General features: G+C 52.6%; 1 protein-coding gene across 5 annotated transcripts in view; it reads left to right on the top strand.

Moving 5' to 3' along the window:
- Nucleotides 1–16,581, top strand: part of Ptk2b (protein tyrosine kinase 2 beta) — a 97,149-nt gene that overhangs the window by 71,967 nt on the left and 8,601 nt on the right. For 4 of the 5 annotated variants that reach the window (XM_090353638.1, XM_090353639.1, XM_090353641.1 and 1 more), the window contains 19 exons: nucleotides 3,695–3,757; nucleotides 3,982–4,036; nucleotides 4,439–4,579; nucleotides 4,819–4,893; nucleotides 5,414–5,515; nucleotides 6,665–6,782; nucleotides 7,243–7,282; nucleotides 7,615–7,661; nucleotides 8,323–8,373; nucleotides 8,717–8,814; nucleotides 9,516–9,600; nucleotides 9,884–9,984; nucleotides 10,206–10,321; nucleotides 10,758–10,858; nucleotides 11,035–11,124; nucleotides 11,908–12,112; nucleotides 13,459–13,567; nucleotides 14,558–14,623; nucleotides 16,123–16,248. In XM_090353638.1, coding sequence (XP_090209764.1) covers nucleotides 3,695–3,757; nucleotides 3,982–4,036; nucleotides 4,439–4,579; nucleotides 4,819–4,893; nucleotides 5,414–5,515; nucleotides 6,665–6,782; nucleotides 7,243–7,282; nucleotides 7,615–7,661; nucleotides 8,323–8,373; nucleotides 8,717–8,814; nucleotides 9,516–9,600; nucleotides 9,884–9,984; nucleotides 10,206–10,321; nucleotides 10,758–10,858; nucleotides 11,035–11,124; nucleotides 11,908–12,112; nucleotides 13,459–13,567; nucleotides 14,558–14,623; nucleotides 16,123–16,248 — 1,789 coding nt within the window. The remainder of the gene's footprint in view (nucleotides 1–3,694; nucleotides 3,758–3,981; nucleotides 4,037–4,438; nucleotides 4,580–4,818; nucleotides 4,894–5,413; nucleotides 5,516–6,664; nucleotides 6,783–7,242; nucleotides 7,283–7,614; nucleotides 7,662–8,322; nucleotides 8,374–8,716; nucleotides 8,815–9,515; nucleotides 9,601–9,883; nucleotides 9,985–10,205; nucleotides 10,322–10,757; nucleotides 10,859–11,034; nucleotides 11,125–11,907; nucleotides 12,113–13,458; nucleotides 13,568–14,557; nucleotides 14,624–16,122; nucleotides 16,249–16,581) is intronic. The other variant, XM_090353642.1, reaches the window with a different exon arrangement.

Here is a 16,581-nt window from a genome sequence, read left to right on the forward strand (position 1 = left end):
GACCAAGGGGGTACTTCTGGCTTGCTGGATATGCATTTCCAAGAGGGGGGGCCATTCCTGACTCTAACATGACTGTGAAGTTCCCAGCGCATAGAGCTGTACTGCCAGTGCTACTCGCTGGGGTCTGTAGGAGCAGGCGGAGAGGGCCTTGGCTGAGGAGTGTAGGGAAAGAAGCAGGAGGAGTCTCACTTTCATTTCAGTGTCTGAGACTGTTGGCATTTGTGCCAAAATATGTCAAGGACAACCCTTAGGATTCCTTGTTGCCTTATTTGGCAGCAGGGTCTCTCAACAAGCAAGGGAGCACTAGGGTCCTCCATGGCCAGCCTACCTCAACACCACTGGGAGTGACCTTGGGGTGACCTTGGGAGCTTGGTGCTGGTGAACCAGCAACAATGCCTGGAGTTTATTTCACTCCTTGAGGCTTCACTTACCTCGCCCGTAGACCAGCGCTGGCCTATGATCTGCAGCACATCCTCATCCCCCCTCTGAAGCTAGACACTTCTGCCAGGCTTTGCTTTCCCTTTTATTTATGGATCTCATCTGATGGACCGCTTTGGGATTTGATTAAGTCAACAGCAGCACAGAGAAAGTCCATGAGGATGTGAAGATTCTGTTCCTCCTTTTCCTTTCGTTTCTGAAAACGGAACCCAGGGGCTTATGCCTAATAGGCAAGTGCTTCACTGCCTTCTTTTTTACATTTAACAATCCTGAACACATCTCCAAACTCCTGCTGGTGGTAGCTTAAGCATCAGGCACAATGTGCTAGCTGCTGCAGGCAGGCTTGGCAGAGAGGCAGTCTCACAGTGTCTGCTTCCTGATCAACTCAGGACTGTTCCCAAACCTACACTTGTCTCAGGAAATAATCTCCTGCTTCTGGTCTCCCGGGAAACAGCAGAATAGGTGCCCCTATTCTTTCCCAGTGACCACTGAGGCACAGGGATGTGATACGCAACAGAGGACTTTGGAAATACCTGTGTCAACCCAAAAGAAGATCTTGAGGCCTCGTGATCTTTAGAGCCATGCCTGAGGATATGATGAAGGTAGATTACAACTGCCTTTAATAGATACATTTCCAAAAAGCAGAAGCCTTCAGGGATGTGTTTCTCACCTGAAAAATCATGAGAAACAGCCTCTTATACTAACACCTCAGATTGTGTAACCTGCCTGCCGATATGATTTTGCTGGGAAGAAAGTGGCCTCTCCTTTTCTTGCTTAAAGAAAAGGTGAGATGGGGGCCAGTGGTTCATACTTGTAAACCACGCTTCTTGGGAAGCTGAGGTTATTAGGAACCATACAAGGCCAGCCCAGGCAGAAATAAAAGTCTGTAAGACCTCCTTCTCAACAAAGAGCTGAATTTGGTGACATGTGTCTGTTGTCCTAGCTACCAAGAAGCCTAACATAGGTAGATCATAACCAGACTGCATGCCCAGGCAGGAAGATGGACTCTATCTAAAAAAAAAAAATCAACTAGCAAAACTGGAAGTTTTGCTGGAAGTGTGGCTCCACTGGTAACAGTGTCCACTTGGTAAGCATGAGACACTGGTTCAAACCCCACCACCACCACCAAAACAAAATAACATGTGATATGTATACAGAGACAAGATTAGTGACTGGAGTCCTCTGTGGACTCAATTCCTGCCGGGACTGGCAGGAATTAAAATCAAATTAAAATAAGTGCCTTTTCACATATTTTATCTAAGTATCAATATGAATTTCCTGTAACCTGCATGCTCGAAGTTTGTTTGAGGAGCCAAATAACTTGTCCTCACTGACCTGAAGCAACCAGGGATGTCGCCCACCCCCACTGAGTCCTCAACTGTTCTGACCTAAAAAGTCACAGTAAACTGGGCATGGTGGCTCACATCTATAGTCCTAGCTACTCAGGAGGCTGAGATTCAAGGATCATGATTCAAAGCCAGCCGGGGCACTAAAGTCTGAGTTAACCACCTAAAAACGGGAAGTGGGACTGTGGCTCAAAGGGTAGGGCGGTAGCTTTGAGCTGAAGAACTCAGGGACAGCGCCCAGACCCAGAGCTCAAGCCCCATGACCGACAAAAAAAAAAATGGCACCATAAATGTACAACCCAGCACTTCGTAAGTGACAGAATAGAGATTATAGAGCAAATACTCCCTTTCCCTGCTTCCTTAGACATTTGTAGTTAATTTATAAACATTGCTAGGAAGTTAATACTTGTTTGCTCTTTGGAAGAAAAAGAGATCGAGTGAATTTTACATAAATGTGTCTTTTCTCCTGTCCTGACCCCCAACCCTCATTCCCACCCCATTCCTCCTCTCCCATCCCCCCTCCCCGCCCCCATCAGCCATAGCCTGCACCTGCACAGACAGCTCCCTCTGGTGTTGCTGCTCAGAAGTGCAGGCAGGGACTGGGGCCAGCAGCTGGCATTAGAGGGCACTCCTGGCATGTGCAGCTTCGCTCAGTGATGGGGCTGGTATGGATTTGGGCTAACTAGGAGCTGGCTGACAGATGAGATGGGTCTCAGCACGGAAGACTGTGAAGCTCACCCTAGGAAGAGCAGGTCTGATTAGTGACAGTGACTCATTCTCACTTGGTTGCTCCAAATGGTGGAAACCCAAGTGTGGTATATACTTTAGTAATGGGCCACCTCTGTCATCTGGAGCTTTGACTGACCTCAGACTAGGGAAAAGGATTCAGGGACAGGAGTGAGCTTTGCAAGATGCAGCCAGGAGACTAGGAAGGCTTACAAGAGCTAACTGAGCCTCTTCTCCATGCAATGCGAGTGTTAGCTGAACCTTATCTCCACACGATGGTTTCCATTCACTTTCTCCTCATTCTAAAATTGCTATTATTTTTACAATATTTAACTTGAAAACTGTCAGTTTTGACAATGTGTTCACCTTTGTGTTTAGCTATCCCTCACTCTTTACATTTACTATTTAAATGTCCTTGTCAGCCAGGCGTGGTGGTTCACACCTGTAATCCTAGCTACTCAAGGTTCAAAACCAGCCTGGGCACAAAAGGACCAAAGACTTTTATCTCCAATTAACCTCTAGAAAATCGGAAGTGGGGCTTGGCTCAAGTAGGGTGGTAGCCTTGAGCTGAAAAGCTCAGGAACAGTGCCCTTCAGAATTCTTTGGTCACTGGTCTTAGTCCACTGGTTTATTAAGCCATGGCCACAGACCTCAGATAGAGTTTTTTTTCTTATTCCTTATTTTAGCCTAGTAAAGTCTTCATTTAAAAAAATTGGTGCTTCGTAAATATATAATAATTGCATTTATAAGGTATTTATCATTTCTTTGTAGTGGGAACATTCAAAATCCTTCTTCCAACTTACTACTCCTCCAGAAAGCACACAGTATAATGTACTCAGAGACACCATTTAATTTAAGTTTTTAAGGATAGGTCAGACACAGTGCCTCAGGTCCATGACCCCAGTGGGAGGATCAGGATTTAAGGGGGGAAAAATGAGACCCTATCTTAAAGAACAAGCCATACCTCCTAGGGCATAGAGCTGGAATCTTTTCTAGGAACAAAGTTTCCTTGCAGTTTTTAGAATTCCTGATTTTACGAGTTTCCTTTCTCCTTTCCAGAGATTCCCACACCTGCCAGCGGTGGGGGGGCGGGAATCTAGGCCAGTACCTTGCCATTGGTGTCCTGCTGGCCAGCCTCTCATTCCAGCCATCAGCCATCCTCTACATGACTTTTCTTTTTCCAGGAGGTTCTTCAAAGACATGCCCCATAATGCACTTGACAAGAAGTCTAACTTTGAACTCCTGGAGTAAGTTCTAAACCAGCCCTTGCTCCTCCTTTCCTTATCCCCAGTGCCTGACCCCCCCAATCACCACCCTCCATTGTCATCCCCAGAGCCTGTCTGCCTCTCCCCCCAATCACCACCCTCCATCGTCATCCCCCAGAGCCTGTCTGCCTGGCCCCCAAGGTTACCTCCTTCCAGTTGGGGTAGGAAAGGAGAAGTCAAATGCTACTCCCACTTGTTTCTTTCAGAAAAGAAGTGGGACTGGACCTGTTTTTCCCAAAGCAGATGCAGGAGAACTTAAAGGTAGGAAGCCAGAGGGTGGGGCCCAGGACCTGCTTTGTGTTGGTCCCCAAGACTGGAGCTAGAGGAATCAGACTGCACTCATCAGAGACACCTGGGCTGTGAAGAGCAAATGGCGGATGCACCACATGGCCTTTGGCTGGGAGTGGGCTGGGATGCCCTGAGCCCCGGCATGCCTTGGGCGCTGGCCTGGCTGTGTCCTGAGCCCTGGGATGCCATCTTTCCCACAACCCTCATAGGGTCAGGGTGACCCTTCCTGAGACACCAAGGGTGGGCATTAGGGAACAGATCCTGGTTTCAGTCAGGGCAGGGACCCTGGGAGCCACTCCAACCTCGGCCAGCCTCTCCATGAGACCTGCTCAGAGGAGCAGGGACTGGCTCAGAGCCGCCCCCTCCCCCTCCCAGCCCAAGCAGTTCCGGAAGATGATCCAGCAGACGTTTCAGCAGTATGCCTCACTGAGAGAGGAGGAGTGCGTCATGAAGTTCTTCAACACCCTCGCCGGCTTCGCCAACGTCGACCAGGAAACCTACCGCTGTGAACTCATTGTAATGACCTTATTCCTCACCTTCTCCTGGGCCAGGCCTCCCCCTTTGGATGGGGTCCAGGGATGGGGGAATAATCAGGGAGCTGAATGCTGGCTTCCAGCTCTGGGCAGGGTGTCAGGAGGAACAAGCTTTATGGCTGGAGTTAGGTTAGGAGAGCTGTGTCTAGCTTCATGAGCTTAATATTTCTGGATCGGGGTTGGAAAAGCAGGAGTGACATCTTTTCTCTCTTTTTATTCCAGCAAGGATGGAACATTACTGTGGATTTAGTCATTGGACCTAAAGGCATCCGTCAGCTGACCAGTCAAGATGCAAAGGTAGAAAGAGCCAAGGGCTCTTCTCCTGTATCTGCCTCCTATCCTGTCCCATGATAAGTTTTTTTTTTTTCCTTTCTGTTGCTGAGATCAGAGACCTCATATGATCATGCTCTCGATGTGAGTTCTGGGGAGAGAGAGTTTGGGGATGGCAGCATGCAGCAGATGGTTCTCTGCTTTCCTGTGGCTTTGCTCTATCAGAGAAGGGCGAGGAGGGGGAAAGAAAGATGCTGCTGTTATTCTCCCAGCTCAGAGAGAAGAGTTGCTCCTTCCGTGGTGAGATGAGGCGATGACTCCTCTAGAGTCTGGGGACATTGGTCTATTTCTGGCTCTACTGACAGCATATGACCCTGGGCTAGTCCTGCCTTTCTCCAGACCTCATTGTTTCCTTTGCTTAGAATACACTATTCTTCTAGCCTTGCTCTCTTTCTCTCCACCCTCTCATCCCTACCCTGGCTGGCCTACTCACTGGGATCCCGCCTCTGTGATGGGAGGCCCCTCAGTAACCCTTCCTCTTCAACAGCCCACCTGCCTGGCTGAGTTCAAGCAGATCAAGTCCATCAGGTGCCTCCCACTGGAGGAGGGCCAGGCCGTGCTGCAGCTGGGCATTGAAGGAGCCCCCCAGGTGAGCTCTCTGGGGATCTGGGGCTGTCATGCTGGTTAGGACCAGCCCTGGACACCCTAGCATGGGGTCCTGACTTTTGGATCTTGTGAGGAAAACTACTCAGTGTCCAAACAAAGCGCCTGGGTAATGATCCATTGTGAGGAAATTAGGAAATGGCATTATTACTAGGACTGGAAAGAAGTGGATAGATTTAGGGAAGGTCAAGGTGATCAGAAATCCCGTCAAGAAGAAGAAGAAGGAGAAGGAGGAAGAGGAAGAAGGAAGAAGAAGAAGAAGAAGAAGAAGAAGAAGAAGAAGAAGAAGAAGAAGAAGACGACGACGAAGGAGGAGGAGGAGGAGGAGGAGGGAGAAGGAAGAAGAAGAAGAGGAAGAAGAAGAAGAGGAAGAGGAAGAAGAAGAGGAAGAAGAAGAAGAAGAAGAAGAAGAAGAAGAAGAAGAAGAAGAAGAAGAAGAGGAAGAGGAAGAGGAAGAGGAAGAAGAAGAAGAAGAGGAGGAGGAGGAGGAGAAGGAGGAGGAGGAGGAGGAGGAGGAGGAGGAGGAGGAGGAGGAGGAAGAGGGCCTAAATTTACCAAGTGAACAATGACTCAAAAAAGTGAGACAGAATCTCGGGGGTGTTTTTTGTGGGTCATGGGGCTTGAACTCTGGGCCTGTTCTACCCTTGAGCCAAGCCCCATTTCCCATTTTCTAGAGGTTAAGAGTCTCAGGTCCTTTTGTGCCCAGGCTGGCTCTGAACCTTGATCATCAGATCTCAGCCTCCTGAGTAGCTGCAATTACAGGCGTGAGCCATGGTGCCCAGCTCTCGCGGGGCTTTTTGTGACTAGAAGAAAGACCTTGGATCGCAGGCATTGTCTTTCCCCTTCCCGTCTGTACCTGCCCTCTCCCTCCCACTTCTCATTTCGTCTGCTAAGCATGCTGACATCCACAGGGTACAAGTTACTGTGAGTGACTCAGAGCAGAAAATTGAGACCCAGAACTTCCTGCCTGATCAAGAGATGACCAGTGTGCCCCCTGGTGGCCATCTCCAGGAATGAGAGCCAGAGTTCAGGAACAGGGTGGGGGGGGTCCAGGCCCTGCAGCCTCTAATCACCCTCCTGTGATGGCCCCAGGCAAGGCACTGGGGTCTCATCCTTGCTGACTTCTTCTCTGCAGTCTTTGTCCATCAAAACCTCCTCCCTAGCAGAGGCCGAGAACATGGCGGACCTCATAGATGGTTACTGCCGGCTGCAGGGGGAACATAAAGGCTCCCTCATCGTCCATCCCAAGAAAGGTGAGTTTTCTCTAAGAGCAGAGTGGCCCCGCAGTGGATGAAATCACAGCCACGCCAAGCTCTTGAGGCAGAGCAGGGAATCTAAGCCGTAGACCTCCAGGCACAGGCAGCGATTTTAGGAGCGTGAGTGGAACTGGTCCACCATCCCCCCGAGGCACATCCTGAGCGGTGGTCATGGAGATACGAGGCCAGATTCCACAGAAGCCAGGCTGGTAGCCCTAGGGGGTCCAGAGCCATTGCTAGTTCCTCCTGTGTGTGGCTGTGTAGGGGTTTGAGTTGGGAAGCTGGTTCTGGGCCAGACACCACGTGGAAGGCTACAGGGAAGATTCGGTTCTGGCCCCAGGCCTGCACGGCTTCTCCCTGAAGCCAAGAGAGGGCAGTAGGAGGGTGAGTCTCCTTGTAGGAGCAGCGTCCATCCAGACCTCTGGTTCCAATCCTCCCTCTCCTCCTTTGTCATCAGATGGTGAGAAGCGGAGCAGCCTGCCCCAGATCCCTACACTGTGAGTACACCGGGGAGGCCGCAAGGACGCTGTGCGCAGCCTGTGCCCAAGGGGAGAAAGCACTCACAGCCCCACTGCAGCCGCAGGTTCTGAGGCACTCAGGAGTTGCCCCAGGGCCATGCTTCTTGCTTACACCCCGCAGGAGCAGTCCCCATCAGCGCCCGACATCATCTTGGTGGGGCTGCTCTTCCCGCCAGCCCTCTGGCCTGGTGTCAGCCAGGCTGGTGGCTTCTGCACATGGGGTGCTAGGTGCGGGTGTACCAGGCTGCCTGGGAGAACTTCGCTGGGCTCTGAGCTCATCCAGCTCCTGCACTTCTCTCCAAATCCTATAGAAACCTGGAAGCTCGGCGGTCCCACCTCTCAGAAAGCTGCAGCATAGGTGAGCTGCCCTCCCGCCCACCCGCCTGCCATCCCTCCACCCATGCCCAGCTTCCCTCTGCCTATGCCTGTGACTTGCCAAGTGTCAGAAAACAACCCTTCCTGTCACTGCTCCCTGAAAGCTTGGAAGTATTCATTGTGTTTATCTTTATCAGTTCAGCTGACCCTGAGCAAAATACTAGTTAGTTGTCCCAGTTCTGAAAGCTGTGGGTAAAGGCCCTCATTTCTGTGTCCCCTCCCCAGTTTGAAGGTGATGTGCTCACCTGGTAGAGGGAGAAAGGGTAATCATTCTAGAATGGGGCTCCATCATCAAGACCTGGCTTCACTCTAAACCCCTCCCAAAGGCCCTCACCCTAAACCGTCACCTTGCAGGTCAGGAATCCAGTGTAGGAATTGGGGAGAGACACACCATCCACCAAATCATGGTGTGAGGTGGGTAGCAGATGCTTTCAACCAGATCAGAGCAGGCAGGGCTTCAAACTGAGAGTCCCAGCCTCAGTGACTGCCTCGATTCTAGGACAAGAGCCTAGGATTTGCCCAGCTTGTCTCCCCTAACTAAGCCCCTGAACGTCCCTCAGAGTAGCAGAGTAGCCACTCCCTCCATGCTGGCTATGCAGGTGAGGACATCTGCCCACGCACTGGACCTCTTCCTTTCTTTGTAGAGTCAGACATCTATGCAGAGATTCCTGATGAGACCCTGAGAAGGCCTGGAGGTAGGCTCTTGAAGTGACACCGAGAGGACACATAAGACACCACATGAGGACATTCTGCCCTCCCTAAATCCTCCCCCATATGCTAGATAGGAAACCTGAGACTACATGTGGACAGACCTTGGTGGGCCTGGTCAATTCTGTGGAGATTCTAGGCATATCAACCCAACTCCCAGGAAAGGGAGTAATGGCTCTATCCTGGGCTCCGAGACAGTGGAACATTCTAGATCTCTTTTCCAGCTCAGTCCCTAGATCTCAGCTGGTGTGTTGCTCAGGGCCTGGGGACAGAGTTTCCCTGGGGTGCCAGCTGGTCTCGGCACTGTGGCTGTTGTCTTCCCTGCTGCAGGTCCACAGTACGGCGTTGCCCGTGAAGACGTGGTTCTTCACCGTATTCTTGGAGAAGGCTTCTTTGGGGAGGTCTATGAAGGGGTCTACACGAATCACGTGAGTTCCGACTTCCCCAACTCCTCCTCCATCTGTCTTCAGGGTGGAGCAGGGGCACCCCTCTGAAGCCTGGGCAAGCAGCAGTTGTGACCTGGTAGATACGAGAGGATCTGTGAAACTCCTGGAACTCTCCAGGAATGACGAGAGTCATTTCCAAGAAGTAGAGGAAGCCATGGGATGGAACTCCGGGCAGGGCCTGGGGAAGGGCCCCTGGGCTAGGGGATAGAATCCGTGTCTAGAAGCAGAAGGGCAGTGTTTGGGCACAAGAAAGTTGGCCTCTGGACCGCAAGAGAGAGGATAAGCTTTGTCCTGTAGTCTTCCTTCTAGAAGGCTGGAGAAAGGCAGAGCCCGAGGGCAAAGTGAGCGCAGTTCAAATCCCAACACTAAATACAGAGTTGAGGACAGGCTCCCCATGATGGAGGTCCTGCAGATACCTGCCGCATACCTGCTCACCACGGGCAGAACCCATGGCCCTCAGGCCCAGAGCCCTCACCCGAACATTCAGGCTCATTTGATCTCCGAAGCCATGTCTAGTTCTAGCATATCCAGATCAAGAAGAAAGGGAAAGAGAGGGAGAGACAGGGGGTGACGTACTAAGCAGGGACCATGTCACCTGTCTCCTCTGGCTAAATCTGTGGGAAGGCTGGACAGAGGAAAGCAAGGGGCTGGACTGAGAGTCCCTGAACACACTCCCGTTGCAGAAAGGGGAGAAAATCAACGTAGCCGTCAAGACTTGCAAGAAAGACTGCACCCTGGACAACAAGGAGAAGTTCATGAGTGAGGCGGGTAGGCATCCCCAGGCCAGGACCCCTGAGACAGCTGGCCCTTCCCAGGTGGGAGGGGCCAGACTCTGGAAGCCACGTGTGAACCCGGCTGGGGAAGGGTTTTCCTCCCTGTTCTCACCCAGCTGGGACAGGAAATTGCACCTCAAGGTGATTAGACCTGCGAGGATAGTTCAGGCCTGGCACATAGGAGGCCCTAAATTCCACCCCCAGCACAAAACAAGCAAAAACGAGCACTGGATGCTACCCGTGAGCTGCCCCCGTGCCCTCTCTCTTACACCCCACAGTGATCATGAAGAATCTGGACCACCCGCACATTGTGAAGCTGATTGGCATCATCGAGGAGGAGCCCACTTGGATCATCATGGAGCTGTACCCCTATGGCGAGGTGAGCAGATGGGGACCCACACAGACAGCAGGGCTGCGGCTGAGCAGGGCACAGCCTCCACCCTCCAGATTCAGCGGACGCAGAGGCCCTCCATCTGGGAGAGGAAATTACTAGAGCAGCTTTCTACCGCTGGGCTTGCCCCTAGAGGAAGGGAAGGGTCTGCAACTGTCACGGTGTGGGTGAGGAGGAGAAGGCCTCATGCCACCTTTCCCTTCCTGCAGCTGGGCCACTATCTGGAGCGAAACAAGAACTCCCTGAAAATCCCCACCCTTGTCCTATACGCGCTGCAGATATGCAAAGCCATGGCCTACCTGGAGAGCATCAACTGTGTACACAGGTGAGGGCAGAACCCAGTCCAGGCCAGTCTACCTGAGCCCAGAGAAGGATGAGGTGTGCAGGGGAGGAAATGGCACCGGCTCAGGCTAGAATCCCAGCCCGGGTCCAGGGTCAGATGATACCCTGGATTCCAGTCCGTCTTCTTTGTGGCTGGTTTTATTCTCTTCTTCTGAATGGAGAATGCTGCCTTGAGAATGTGAGGCCCAGGGAGACAATGCCATTACCACTACCCCTGTGCCTGGCTGTGTGCATAACCACATAGGAGATACACACATACCTGTAGCCATCTATTCATCCGCTCCTTCAACAACTGCAGTGGACTTGACACTTGATTCCAGGGACCATCATGATCAAAACAAACAAAAAGCCCTTTCCCTGTGAAACTCAGATTCTATTCTGAAGGCACTGTTCCAGCCTGGTTTCTGATCTTCCTCTAGAGACATCGCTGTACGCAACATCCTGGTGGCCTCCCATGAGTGTGTGAAGCTGGGGGACTTTGGCCTTTCCCGGTACATTGAGGACGAAGACTATTACAAAGGTGAGGGGATATTCTGGTTACCATTTTACCCCTGGAGAGTTGTCTGAATCCAAAAGTGCAGCAAAGGGAAGCCTGAGTTGGACAGCCCAGGCCAAGGGTCTTTGGGGAAGAAGCTGCATTGTTCTGGATGTCTTCTTCCTGAAATGTCCCTTGCAAACTTCTCTGCCCACCCAAAGCCTCTGTGACTCGTCTCCCTATCAAATGGATGTCCCCTGAGTCCATCAACTTCCGACGCTTCACCACGGCCAGCGACGTCTGGATGTTTGGTGAGTAGAGATTTTGCAGGGCAGGTGTGAGCAAGGGCAGAGCTTCACTTCCATGACAGGAGGGGGCATAGGGAGCAGGGGTCTGACTCCGGCCTGCAGGTCTCCAGGGTCCTGTGCCACTGTGGCAACTGAGGAGTCTGGAGGTGGCCACTCAGTGGCGGAGGGGCTGATAATGGGCCTTGGAGACTGGCCTGCCCAGTCTGGGCCTGTCTCCCGGAGAGGGAGTGGGGGCAAACCTGTGCCCCACCCGCCAGTCTTGAGGTCTACACTGGGGACTCCTTAGAGGGGATCCACAAAGAGGAAACTAGCAGATTTCCTGTGAGGAGGAGGTGGGGATGGAGAGAGCCCGGCAGGGGGTGGACACCCCTCAGAGCGCCCTGCCCGGGATCCCCACAGCCATCCAATATTATCCATTACTCCCATTTTTCAGCTAAGAAAACTGAGGCTTAGATAAGTGAGGGGCTTGCCCAGGACCACAGAGCAGCAAGTGTTGCATTAGGCTTCCGAGGATGCCAGCTTCTGCCAGGGCTTTGGCCCCGACAGCGGCCACCTCCTGTTGTATGGAGAGCCCAAAAGCGCCAAGTTGAGGGCTTAAGGAGGGAGATGTGGGATCAGGTCCCTTGGGTCCCATTGGTACCTCGGTGGCCCGATCCTGGGAGGGGTGGTGAGACAGCAGTGTGCCCCTCCTGGCTGGGACCCAGTGAGGAGAGCCATCGGGGCTCCTGCAGAGGGCAGCCTGGCCTCCCACCCCAGCACAGGGCCTGAGCTGCTCTCTGCCCTCAGCCGTGTGCGTGTGGGAGATCCTGAGCTTTGGGAAGCAGCCTTTCTTCTGGCTGGAAAACAAGGATGTCATCGGGGTGCTGGAGAAAGGGGACCGGCTGCCCAAGCCCGAGCTCTGTCCCCCTGTCCTGTACACCCTCATGACCCGCTGCTGGGACTATGACCCCAGCGACCGGCCCCGCTTCACCGAGCTTGTGTGCAGCCTCAGGTAAGCATGGGGGGGGAGGGGCGCTGTGGGCCGAGGGTGGGCCCAGCAGCACAGTAACACAGAGGTTTCCATCCAAGTCAGACATGGCCCTGTGCAGTGGCGGCCTCGCTCCCACCTGGCACCTGAGAGGGTTCAGGCTGCAGCAGGGCTGGGACTTGTCCCCACACCAGCCACCTATGCACACTGAGTCATGCATCCATATGGAGTGAGCAGGTCCTTGCAGCAGAGGCCTGGTGGGAGCCTGACACCTAGGGCAGGGGTTCTCAGCCAGCTCTGTTGGGGGGACAGAAGGTTGAGACTCAGGTAACAGTCAGGCATGAGCCAACAAATAAGGAAGTCTTGCTCATCTGAGCATCTCGGCACCAAGCACTATGCCTAGCATGTGCTTGGAAGATAATTTCTTGGTTGGAAGCAAAAGATCAGAGCAAGCTTGGTGATAGCCCATGCCTGTACTAGCTACTGGGGAGTAGAGATCAAGAGGTTGGGAGTTCAAGAATAACTTAGGTAAAACGTTCACAAGACCCCATCTCAATTAAGCAAACAAAAATCTGGCTGTGGTGGTGTGGGCCTCTTACCTCTGCTAAGCAGGAAGCAGAAGTAGAAGGATCATGGTCCAGGATAGCCCAGGGAAATAGCAGAAGCCTAATCTCTAAAGGAAACCAGAGCAGGGCTGGGAATGTGTCTTAGCGGTAGAGTGCTTGCCTAGCATGCATGAAGTCCTGGGTTTAATTCCTCAGTACCACATACACAGAAAAAGCTGAAAGTGGTGCTGTTGGCTCATGTGGTAGAGCACTAGCCTTGAGCAAAAGAAGCTCATGGATAGTGCCCAGGCCCTGAGTTCAAGCCCCAGGGCTGGCAAAAAAAAAAAAAAAATTAAAATAACCGGAGCAAACATAGCTAAGCTGGGTGTGATCGCTCCTGCCTTCCCCAGCCTCCGGCACACACCCACACAAGAACTGTGGGAGTGGAATATATACTGAGATGTCAACCCTGGGCCTTGTCGTGGAAGTGTTTGGGGCTGCAGAAGCATCTACAGAGTGTCAGTGACAAGGGCAAGGCCAGGAGGCTGGCCATGTGGGGGTTGGGGCAGCTCGCTCCGGCCACAGTTGGGCTGGATCTGGTGCTTCGAGGGCCTCTTACCACCCATGCTGTGACTCTCCCAACCTTGGGGTGGGGTGGCCTCCAGACCCTCGTCCCCCACCCCAGCCACACTGTAGGACAAAGGGAGGTGGAATGGGATTAACTAGCCCTCGTCCAGGCCTTCCTGACTCCACTGTAGTATAGACATGAGTGTCTCACTTTGACCCTGCTTCCTTTCCTGTCCCCCCCCCCCTGCACTGTGGCAGTGATGTTTATCAGATGGAGAAGGACATCGCCTTAGAGCAGGAAAGGAACACCCGCTACCGACCCCCCAAAATCTTGGAGCCGACCACCTACCAAGAACCCCCACCCAAGGTAGGTCAAGCCCCCAGTCTAATTGGTCCTGTTAGTCACAGGCCAGCCAGGTCCAGTGTGGGAGGGGGCTGCCAGCCTCTCTCCTGGAACCGGCTGCCACTCTCGCCGTGATGGATGGACTCTGAGATGGCGCACACCCTATGGAGATGCCAGGTGAACTTCATCCCTCCAGAGTTTCCTGCGGGAGGCTAGAACATTTATTCTGGAGCTTTCTTGGGATCCATCAGATCCTCCTGAGGAGATATGGGTGGGGAGTGAACTGGCATCCTGACAGGAGCTCACTGCTCAGGGTCCAGGGTCCCGCTACCCGTGCATGGGTTCAGAGAACCCAGGCCAAGTATCTGAAGCTGCCACAATGGAAAGACACAGACCAAGTGGCTTAAATCATAGACCTATAACTCACTGTCTGGAGATGAAGGAATTTAGCTTCTGATGATGACCTCCTCCTAACAGTGACGCCACAAGCCCACGCCCTGCCCTGGTCCTAGTCTGTCTCAGGGACCTGCATCTTCATGTCACGTTGGGACATGGATTTGAGGAGGACATGGACAAGTCCAGCCTGGTCTAGGCCTTTTCTCATTGCCCTTTTTGCCTACACATGCTACCCTTCCCTTTAGCCCAGCTCAGTGTTCACCTTCTCCGTGAAATTTTGTGAATATCTGGTTCTAGGGACTTCCTACCTCTGGTGGGCTGTGGCTGTCGACTGCTGACTCAGTAGCTCCCACCCACAGGGACATTGCCTGTGACAGGCCATGAGCCCCTCCACCAGCTGTCACTCCAGGAAGTCAGAGAGGCCACCTTCCCATTACTGGCACACAATTAGTGCTCACAAGTGGCTGTGGGATCATTTTACTGATAACCCTGCCCCGCTCTCTGCTTCACTGTGATGGAGTAAGCCACCACTGCCTCTGATCTGACCGTCCCCTGGGTGGGTTGTGTTCCCTGAGGGGAAGGGACAGTGAGTAGCATAGTTCTGTGTTCTCTCTGCAGCCCAGCCGGGCCAAATACAGACCCCCACCACAAACCAACCTGCTGGCCCCCAAGCTGCAGTTCCAGGTAAAGGTATAGCTTGAGGGTGGGGAGGTCAGGGGCATCCTTCACCCAAAAAATCCACCTACCTCTTTGAGGAACAATAAGCACACACTGGTGATTCAGATGCCTGAGAAGTTTGTTCTCTTGGTACCCGGAATGGTATTTGAACTCAGATCAAAATTGCAAAGTTCAGGTCTGCTGAGAAACCCTGCCTATAGCCCAGTGCAGCCGTCTGAGTGTCTGCTGCTCCATGTGCCTGCCTGCTGCTGTGTCCCTATGTCCATGACTTTCCTGGCCTCCTGCCCTGAGCAGAGCCTGCTAAGAAGGAGTCCCCAGGAGCCTGGGTCAGATGAGACCCCTGGAGAATAGAACAGCCACCAGAGATCCCTGCAGCGGCTCTGGCCAGGACCTGGGTAGCCAGGAAAAAGAAAACCTGTAGGTTCCTGACTCAGTACGCCCTGCTGTGCAGTCTCTCCTGCATCTGGGGGAAGGTCATCACAGGCTCCTCTCTTCTCCTACATCCTGCAACACAATCGTGGCTTGATAATGGACCATCTCAACCAACAGCACAACTTGGTGCTCCTAACAGAAAGCTTGTGTTCACAATCATACCCTTCCTCTCAAGGAAAGAACCCAAGTGCCAACATAGTTCAATCAAGAACAATCAGATACACTCTCTTCATATGAAGAAAAGTATCTTAACTCAAAAGGTGCCAGCAGTGTTCTGTAAAGAATCCATATGCTCATAAAGAAGCATTTGAAATTGTTTCAAAATAAATACAATATATTATTATATACTATCTCTATGTAAATATCTATGTATTTATACACACACATACACCTCTGTACCCAAGTGCACGCAGTCTGCCCTCCCTGTCTGTGGGTTCTGCATCTGTGGATTAACTAACTCAGAATCAAATATGTACAAAGTAATAATTTTGTTTATGCCAAACACGTGCAGGCTTGTTCTTGTCATCATTCCCTGAACAGCACAGGATAACAAGTGAGTGCACTTGCATGGCATCTGTTACTGGAAGTAACCTAGAGATGGGGCAAAGCAGGCCAGGAGGGCATCTGCAAATTCTATGCAAATACTGAACCATCTAAACATCCTCAGGTTTGGGTATCTTCGGGGTATCCTGGAACGACTTCCCTGCAACACAGGCACGACCACGTGTGCACATGTGTGCATTTATTTACCTGTAGCCTGTCCATGCACCACACAAATTGTGAACACAGCCCTTTTACAAGGCGGCCTCGGGAGGTCAGCACCCTATGCACACTCCCTGTGAGCAGATCATCACAGGAAAGACATGTTAGCCGAGTGAGGAGCCCCGCTGCTCCCCCATGTCTCTCCAGCAGGGCCAAGGAAGTACCTGCGCAGTCCTTTATTAGCTCTGCACGAGCAAGTCTACATCCCCCGGTGCTCATGCGTCACGTCTTTGTGCTCCTGTTTGTAGCAGCTAATTGTCTACCCTCTCGCCTTGTCTCTGTGCCTGTGCTTCTTTGCTTCTCCTGAATAGGTCCCCGAGGGTCTGTGTGCCAGCTCTCCCACGCTCACCAGCCCTATGGAGTATCCATCTCCTGTTAACTCTCTGCACACCCCACCTCTGCACCGGCACAATGTCTTCAAGCGCCACAGCATGCGGGTAAGAGGGCTCTGCATGCCGGGTCCCAGCCCAGACTAAGGTGATGGCTGGAGGGAGGAGGCCTGGGACCCTGAAGTCTCAGGAGTGCTCTGTGCTTCCGTGTGCCAGGAAGGCCACCGAGGGGACTCTGTGGCCTCCATCCCTTTGCAAACATGTAGGAGACTAGAGACAAGTCAGGCTATGTTCCAGGGGACACTGGCTGGACAAGACCTGGCCCTTGTCTGTACTTGTGCTGTAGCAATGGATGAGAACACTGGAAGGGTAAAGGCCGGTGGGCAGGGCACGGTGATGGGACTGGAGAATTGCCCCGTGCTGCCTTCCTGCCTCGTTGCT

Source organism: Megascapheus bottae, chromosome 20, assembly GCF_031878675.1.
Source record: "Megascapheus bottae isolate mThoBot1 chromosome 20, mThoBot2.hap1, whole genome shotgun sequence".
Classification (NCBI taxonomy): Eukaryota; Metazoa; Chordata; class Mammalia; order Rodentia; family Geomyidae; genus Megascapheus; species Megascapheus bottae.